This window comes from Elephantulus edwardii, unplaced genomic scaffold (assembly GCF_000299155.1).
Source record: "Elephantulus edwardii isolate Elephantulus edwardi_28Jun2011 unplaced genomic scaffold, EleEdw1.0 scaffold00120, whole genome shotgun sequence".
Lineage (NCBI taxonomy): Eukaryota > Metazoa > Chordata > Mammalia > Macroscelidea > Macroscelididae > Elephantulus > Elephantulus edwardii.
The window spans coordinates 3,743,119-3,752,725 of record NW_006399870.1 but is presented as its reverse complement, the minus strand read 5'-3'; the positions used below and the strand labels follow the sequence as shown (position 1 = coordinate 3,752,725).

At 38.8% G+C, this 9,607-nt stretch overlaps 1 protein-coding gene across 1 annotated transcript in view; it reads left to right on the top strand.

Annotated features, from left to right (window-relative positions):
• Positions 1–9,607, top strand: part of GLB1L2 (galactosidase, beta 1-like 2) — a 130,862-nt gene that overhangs the window by 29,112 nt on the left and 92,143 nt on the right. Inside the window, exon 5 of the mRNA XM_006892851.1 lies at positions 210–318. Coding sequence (XP_006892913.1) covers positions 210–318 — 109 coding nt within the window. The remainder of the gene's footprint in view (positions 1–209; positions 319–9,607) is intronic.

Here is a 9,607-nt window from a genome sequence, read left to right as displayed (position 1 = left end):
AGGTGATGGCTACACTGCTGAGCTTCTTGTAGCTGGGACATAAATTGTACTAAAACCTTACAATATAAGTTCGTGTGTGTCTGTGCAAATTTGGAGTGTGTGTGTGTGTGTGTGTGTGTGTGTGTGTGCTTTTCCAGCCTCGTGCATCTTTTTTTTTCTGCTGTTTCCCTTTCCAAGTCTGGATCTCACATGTTTTTTTTCTGGCGTAGCTGGTTACTACGAGATGCAAAAATGAGACTGAGAACAACATATAAAGGTTTCACCAAAGCAGTAAATAAGTACTTTGATGAGCTGATTCCCAGAATAGCACCATTTCAGGTAAGGTCCAGTTTCTCTTTGCTTAACCCTGGGGAAGTACTTGCCTGAATTGATTTCCTGATAGGGTTAACATAATGAGTAGCCAACATTTTGAGTTTAACTCCTGGTCAGTCCATGCATGTCATAACAGAATTATGCTCCATAAAGTTTTGGTTTTGTTTTAAATATTTATTTTCAGTGAAATATTCAGTGAAAGTTTACACAGCAAGTCAAATTACTAACTATGTACTATATAAATTATTCTATAACATGGATTGTTGGATCGATGAACTCTTGTACTGGACTATGTCTGTTGTTGTCATCAGGTGCAGTTGAATTGACTCCAATAAACAATGACCAGGTGAACAAAAGAACAAACCTTGCCTGACCTTGAATCATCCTCACAATCTCTGCTGTGCTTAAACCCACTGTTACAGTCACTGTGCTAATACATCTTGTTGAGGGTCTTCCTATTTTTTGGCTAACTTTACTTTTCCATGCAGGATGCCTTTTTCCAAGGACTGGCCTCTCCTAATAACACACCCAAATTATATGATGTGAAGTCTCACCGTTATTGCTTCTAAGGAAAACTCTGGCTGCATTTCGTTTAAGACAGATTTGTTTGTTCTTTTGGCATTATAAAAAATAGTCAATATTCTTTGCCAACATCAAAATTAAAATGCACCAGTTCTTCTTCGGTCTTCCTTGTTTACAAGCATATAAAGTAATGAAAATACCATGGCTTGGGTCAGGCACCCCTTATTCTTTAAAGTGACATGCTTGCCCTTTAGCACTTTATGTATTTCATTATTAATTTTTTATTTGAGTGAAAGTTTACAGATCATATTTGTTTTTATTTCAATCCTTCATGGTCATTTTGTGTTATAAAATTAATGTAACTAATTATAATCTTGAGTTAACTCCTTAATACATATTGCCTTTCTCTTCACTCAATTTACCTAAATATTAATTTTAAATATTTAAATTATCACTTTAAATAGATATAGATCCTGTTGTTGTTGTTGTTAAGTTCCATCGAGTCATAGATGGCTCATAGCGACCCTATAAATGAAAGACCTGAACAATTGTATAACTTCCATCCTTTCTCCAAGTTCATAGAGTTTCTGGAGGCAAGCTGTTTCAGAAGTGGATGCCACATCTGCTTCCAAGTTTGTTTTTTTTAATCAGGGAGCTCCACCAAACACTATCCACCATGGGTAAGCATTATCACATTTGATGCATCAGTGTCACAGTGTTTAGCATCACATCAACCACAAGTTACCTCTGTGCAATAAATGGACAAACTAGTGCTATGGCACTGAAGAGATTCAGACTGTTAACAGCTTTAGTTTGCTTGGCTCCACAATCAACACTCTTGGTACTAGGAGCCAGGAAATGAAAAGATTAATTGTATTGGGAAAGTCTGCTGTCAGATACTTCTCTAAAGTACTGAAGAACAATGAAATAAGTCTGGAGACTAAGGTGCACCTGATCCAGGCCATGATCTTTGTAATTACTTGCTATGTATCAGAAAGCTGTACGAAGACTGGGGATGATAGAAGGAGAATTGATGCTTTTGAGCTGTGATGCTGAAGAAGAGTATTGACTATACCATGAACTGCTAGGAAAACAAACAGGTTCATCCTAGAGAGGGTGAGACTAGGCTGCTCCTTGGAGGCAAGGATTCTGAAGCTTCATCTAACATACTTTGAATATGTTTCAAGGTGGGGCCAATCCTTGGAGAGGGACGTCATGCTTGGGAGAGTGTAGCGACAGCACAAGAGAGGAAGATCCTTGATGAGATGGAATGATTCACTGTCTAGGGTAGTGGGGGTAGGTGTGTCAGAGGCAATAGGATTGACACACGATAGAGCAAGTTTTAGGGCTGTTGTACATAGGGTCGCTATGAGTCACAGGCATCTTGACAGCACATAACAACAACAAAAACAACCACAGTAGTCTTTGTGAGACTGACTTATGCCACTCAGCATAATTTTCATTAGATTTATCCATGTTGTACAGTCCTTGGAGAAGGATATCATGTTTGTAAAAGAGGAGGAACAGACGGTGCAGGAGAGGAAGCACCTGGATGAGATGAATGGATACAGTAATGGGATAATGAGGGTAGGTGTGTGGGAGTCACTGAGACTGGCTCAGATAGGGCAAACTTCAGAGCTGTCATACATAGATAGGATCACTATGAGTTGCAGGTGACTCAATGACACATAACAACAATAACAAATACTTCACTGTACCACAGTAAGCTTAGATAATGTCCATTGATTGACACTTGTTTTTCTCACCAACACTTTGCTATTATAAATAACACTGCAGTAAAGTGTGCACATATTCATTTAAGGTATAAGAATTATACCACTCTTATCTCTTATTTCTTTAGGATATGTACTTAATAATAGGATTGCTGGATCAAATGGTTTCCTGTTTCCACTTTCCTAAGGAAGCAGCAGAGTAATTTACATGTGGATGCTTCATTTCACATTTCCATTAACAGTATTTTAGTTTTCCAATCGCTCCACACTTTTATTATTATATCAATTACATATGTGCATGTGTGTGGTGGTGGCGGTGGTTGTGGTGTTTGCTGTAGATTTGGAACCGACACTCCAGTGGCTTTTCAGAGGCAGTTAATCACACAGGAGGAGATTAACCATCCTTCTCGTGGAGCAGCTGGTGGGTTCAAGCCACATGCCTTCGGAATTGCAGCACAGCTTCTTGCTACTAGGCTACTATATATATTTGAACTTTGCTGGAGTGTGATGATACTTCATTTTTGTTTTGATTTGCATTTCTCTAATAGATAAAGATCTTGAGCATTTTTTCATATGTTGTTTGACCATTTAAATGTCTTCTTTGTTGAAGTATCTTTTCCTGTCTTCTGCCCATTTTGTGACTGGGTGGTTTGTCTTGTTAAAATGTTGCAGTTTTCTGCAAATTTGGGATTTTCTATAAAACATATTAGTTCCTTGTCAGATATGTCATTACCAAATATATTTTACCAATCTTTAGGTTACGTAGTCTTTGGAAAAATGTTTTGATGTACGTAAGGATTTAGTTTATAGGAGGTCTGAATAGTTATCGTTGTTGTGTGGGGATTTAAAGTTTCATTTGATCATCTCCTTATGCCATGAACTCTGGTCGCTAAGGAGTTGTGCTGCTAAACTCAGTGCAGGCTGTTTTAATCTACCAACTGCTCCATGGGCGACAGATCGGCATTCTCCACCTGTTTGGTGTAAAGTGTCTGAAAGCCAACTGATTTTGAGTAGGTTCAGTTCAGAAATGGTTCTGACTCAATGTCAATTAGTTAAGTAGAGTATTGTTAGGTTCTGTTGTGTTACTCAGAGCGACTCTATGAACAAATAGTCTGAACAATGTCCTATCCCATGCCATCCTCACACATTTTGACAGATGTAAGCCCCTGGCCACAGTCACTGTGTCAACCCACATGAGAATCTTTCTCTCTTTAGCAGCCGCTCCACCTTTCCAAGCATGCTGTCCCTCTCCAAGGAATAACCTTTTCTAGCAACATGGCCAAAATGTATGAGATGACGCTTCATCATCTTTACCTCCATGGAGCACTCTGGCTGCACCTTCACCAAGACTTATCTGTTCTTTTGGCAGTCCATGGGATTTTCAGTACTCTTCTCTAACACCACAGTTCAAAGACATCCATTCTTCTTCATCCTTCTTTATTCAGCTTTCAAATGCATACCAAATGACTGAAGAAAAAAAAAACCACCCATGATCTAAATCAGGAGCACCTTTGTCTTCAAAGTGACAGCATTACTCCTCAATAATTTGGAGAAGTCTCTCGCCACAGACTTCCCAGTGCAATACCTCTCCTAATCTTCTGACTGCTAGTGTATTGATTGTGGATACAAGTAAGATGAAGTACCTAACACTATCAGTCTTTTCTCCATCCATCATGATGTTACCTGTTTATCCATCGTTGAGGAATTTTGTTTTATTGACATTGAGATGCAATCCTTATTGAAAGCAACAGTCTTCAACCTCAACACAACAAATCAAAGGCATCTATTCTTCTTCTGTCATCCTTAGTCATTGTCCAGTTCTCTGGTGCATAGCAAGTAATTGCAAAGACTGTGGCTTGAGTTAGGCATGCCTTAGTCTCTGGACTGATGTCATTGCTCTTTAGCACTTTGGAGAGGACTCCGAGTGCATACTTCTACAATGCAATTTGTCTTTTGATTTTCTTACTGTTGGTACCAAGAGTACTGATTCTGGAGCCGAGCAAGCTAAAATTGTTAACATCCTCAGTCTCTCCTCCATCTATCATGAATCTTTGTCTTCTTTATCTTAAGTTTCAATCCATATTGAAAACTACAGTCCTTGACTTACTGCAGTAAACGCTTCAGGTCCTCCTCAGTCTCAGCAAGCAAGGTTGTGTCACTGGCATAATGCCACACTCTTCCTCATAGAGTCCAGGTCCCTAATGATCTGTTCCACATACAGATTGAAAAGGTATGGGGACAGGATGCATTTCTGTTGCACTCTCTAGAATTTTGAACCATGCAGTGTTTCCTTGTTTTGTTCTAATGACCGCCTCCTGGTCCAAATGTAAGTTTCACATGGGCACAATGATGTGTTCTGAGATCCCCACTCTTCTCAGGGTTAGCCACAATTCGTTGTGATCTACAAAATAAAATGACTTTGCATAGTCAATGAAGCACAGATAGACATTCCTGTTACTTTTTGTTTTAAGCCAAGATCCATCTGACATTGGTGATAATGTCTCTCGTGTCACAGCCTCTTGTAAACCCAGCTTGTATTTCTGGTAGTACTCTATTGATGTACTGTTCCAGTGGTTTTTGGATAATCTTCAGCAGGATTTTGCTTGCATGTTATATTAGTAATATTGTTCGATAATTTCCACACACTGTCAGATCACCTTTTTTGGGGGGTAGGAATAAATATGGAGTTCTTCCAGCCAGGTGACCAAATAGGTGTCCTCCAGATTTCTTGGCACAACCTGGCGAATACATCCAGGACAACATCCATTTGTTGAAATATGTCAATTGCTAGCAATTCCTGAGGGCTTGTTTGTTGCCAAGTCCTTCAGAGCAGTTTGAACTTTCTTCATCATCACTATTGCCACTTGATTGTATGTTACTTTGTGAAATTCTTCTACATTAGCCAATTCCTTCTGGTATATTGACTCTGTGTACTCCTTCTGTCTTCTTTTTATGCTTCCTGGATCATTCAATATTCTGTGCATAGCATCCTTAAATATTGCAACTCATGGATTTAATGTGTTCTTCAGTTCCTTCAGCTTAAGAAATTCTGAGCGTGTTTGTTCCTTTTGATTTTCTGACTCTGGTTCTGTCTTTCTGCACAGGCCTAGAAATCTTCTGTTCAGCTCTTTAGCTTCTTAATTTCTTCCCTTATCTTTGGATTCACTGTGCTCTAGTGCAATATTAAGAGTCACTTCTGACAACCATCTGGGTCTTTTCTTCATCTTCTATCTTTGTAATACCCTTTTGCATTCTTCCTGGATGATATTCTTCATATTCTCCTACAGCTCATGTGTTCTTCATTCACAATTAAGTGCTCTGGGATTACCATTCTTCTCAATGTTATTCACAAGTTTCCGTGATCCACATTGTCAAATGCCTTTGCATAGTCAATAAAGCATAAAGAGATTAATCTAGTATTTTTTTCACTTTCAACCAAGATCTATCTGGCATCAGCAGTGATATCCCAGGTGCCATGGTCTTTTCTAAATCCTTCTTGAACTTCTGGAAGTTCCATATTTATGTACTAGTCTAGCTATTTTTTTTAAATGATCTTCAGCTGTATTTTGCTTGCATGTGATATTAATGATATTGTTCAATAGTTTCTACTTTCTGTTGCATCACCTTTCTTGGGCATGGGAACAAACGTAGACCTCTTCAAGTCTGTTGATCAGACAACTGTCCTCCAAATTTCTTGACATAGACTGGTAAGTACATCCAGAGCTGCATCTATTAATTAAAACAAGTCAATTAATTGGTATCTCATTGATTACTGGGGCCTTATTTTTGTCGGTGCCTCCAATGCAACTTCTACTTCCTCCTTCATTACTATTGGCTCTGTTTATGTGGTACTTTCTGAAAATTTTCATGTCAGTCAGTTCTTTTTTTTGGTACAGTGGTTCTGTGTATTCCCTCCACCTTCTTTTGATGTTTTCTGGGTCATTTAATATATTATCCATAGCATCTTTCAATACTGTGACTCGAGGCTTAAATTTGTTTTTCAGTTCTTTCAACTTGAGAAATTCAGAGCATTTGCTTTCCCTTTTATTCTCTGATTCCAGATCTCTGCACATTTCATTATAATACTTTGTTTTGCCTTCTTGAGGTGCCTTTTGAAATATGTTGAAATATTTTACTTCCACATGCTTTCCCTTTGTTTTGTCTTCTCAATGCTCTAGTGCAACATTTAGAGTCTCTTCTGACATCCATTTCCATTTTCCTTTCTCCTTTTTGTAATGACCTTTCTTCATTAAGGAATCATTGATGTCATCCCACAACTCATATGGTCTTCAATCAATGGCGTTCAATGATTATATAACATTTTGGTTCCCTTGAACTTAATTTTCTTCAGCCTTAATTTCAACTTGCACGTTTGTAATCTATTGACTCACAGTCTGAGGCTGGCCTTGTTTTGACTGCTGATATTGAGCTTCTACAATGATTTCTTCTACAGGTGTAGATCCCTATACAGCATGTCAGGTGAGATCCATATGTGAAGTTGTTGTTTGTGGCTTTAAAAAAGTATTTGCAATAAATAAACCATTGATAAACACAAAATTATATCATTCTATTTCCAGCCTCATTTCAATCACCAAGCCTGTATTTTCCAACGATTTTTTTCTTCCTTGTTGATTATACACCTTTCACCTCCATGCAAAGCAATTGGTAATACTATGTGTTGGGTCAAACAAACCTTTTATCTTAAATTGACATTTTTGTGCTTAATTAAGGCCACATACTTGATCTCTTCCCTGACAATAAAAGCATGGAGTATGACAAAGACAAATTGGATTTATTGAGAGGTAGAGACAATCTGAAGAGGACCTGAAACACTTGCTTCAGAAGGTCAAGGACTGCAGCCTTCAATATGGATTGAAGCTCAATATCAAGAAGACAAAGATTATCATCACTGGGCCAATTGGCAGCACCATGTTAGATAGAGAAGAGACTGAGTTTGTTAACAATTACAGCTTGCTCAGCTCCACAATCAATACTCTTAGCACCAGCAATCAGGAAATCAAAAGATGAATTGCATTGGGAAAATCTGCTGTCAGGGAACTCTCTCCAGAATACTGAAAAGCAATGATGTCAGTCTAGAGATTAAGGTGCACCTAATCAGGCCTTGGTCTTCACAATTACTCTCTCTGTATCAGAGAGTTGGACAGTGACTAAGAATAATAGAAGAGGAATTGATGCCTTCAAATTGTGGTGCTGAGAGTCTTGAACACACCATGAACCACCAAGAAAACAAATTGATCTGTCTTGGGGAGAGTGAAACCAAGTTTCTTCTTGGAGGCTAGGATTTTGAAGCTCATTCTCACATACTTTGGGCATGTGGCCAGAAGAGACTGGTCCTTGGAGAAGGACATCATGCCCAGAAGGGTGAAGGGACAGTGCAGGAGAGGAAGTCCCTGGATGAGATGGATTGATACAGTAGCTGTGACAATGGGGATCAGTGTGTTGAAATTAGTGAGACTGGATCAGGACAGGATAGGCTTCAGAGCTGCTTGGGTCACTATGGGTCACAGGCAACTTGACAGATAATCTGGACCAGAGAGGTATCCTTTGTCACAGAATAAAAATGGTCATACTACTATACCAAGGAAAAATGTACATTGTTGTACTGTTGGAGTGAACACTAGAGATTACAGAATTCATAATTAGCTGAAAGTCCATTTGGAGAGTTAAAAGCAGGATATCTACAAGATAGAATTTGGCAGATTTGGGTGCACAAAACAGAAATGGGATGACATAACTGGTCTAAGTTCATGCCTTTCAGTTTATTACAGGGAGATCTCAAGATGGTGACAAAACTGGTTTTTCTGGCAACTTCTGAGTAAAATTGCTTTCTCAACTGTGTCTGCCTCTGTGTCCATTTTGAAGATCTATTGCCAATGGTGTACATCTAGCCTGTGGGCTTATGCTTTGAACACAAGCTACAATAGCATTCATCTATTTGACTATAATAAAAAAGAGTATTTGAGAATAGATTGTGATGCCCCATACTTGTCTCTGGTATACTGGTGGCCTAGTGCTAAGTAGCTGTGCTGTAAACTCAAAGACATGTTGTTCTAATCCACCAGCCGCACTGCAGAAGGATGGACAATCTCCTCCTGTGGGATTAACTGCCTCTGAAAACCCAATGGTGAGCCTGCTATGGACCGGTTCTGACTCAGTGGCAAACAACAACAACAACAAAAACACACAAGTCAGACCTCAGAGAAAAGTATTGTCTTTAGGTAACATAGCCATGCACGTCAGCACCAAAGTTAAAAGAATTGATGTTTAGAAAAATAGCTTTTAAAATCCAGCATAAATTCCACATGTATGCCAAGCCTTTCAAATACAATTCCATTTTACATTCTGCTCCATTTACATACATCAAGTGCTTCTGATTTTAAACTCTTTGCCAATGCCATAATTAAAAGCCATTGATTTTTCTGTCATCATTATTCATTGTTCAGCTTTCAAGTGCAGAGGAAGCAATTGACAGTATCATGGCTTAGATCAGGTGTATCTTAGTTTTTAAACTGGCATCCATACTCTTTAGCATTTATTTGGAGAGGTCCTTGACAGTAGATTTCTTCAGTGCAACACATCTTTTGATTTTTTGACTGGTGTTATCAAGGCATGTGGTTTGAATCCACCAGCTGCTCCACTGGAGAAATATGGACAATGTCCTCTCATGCTATTAAGTGCCTCAGAAAACATGCTGGAGGGTAAGAGATGGGTAATTCTGACTCTATGGCTGGCACACAACAATAACATCAAGAAAACAAAAATTCTCACCCATGGATTGACAGGCACTATCAGGACAGAGGGAGAAAAAGTTGAATTTGTCAATGGTTTAAATTATTTAGATCTACAGTCCATGGTCTTTGCAATCACTTGTTATGCATCAGAGAGTTGGACAATGACCAAGGAGGATAGAAGGAGAATTGATGCCTTTGAGCTGTTGTGCTGGAGAAGAGTATTGATAGCACCATGGACTGCTAAGAAAACAAACAGATTCATCCTGGAAAGGGTTAACCCAGGTGGCT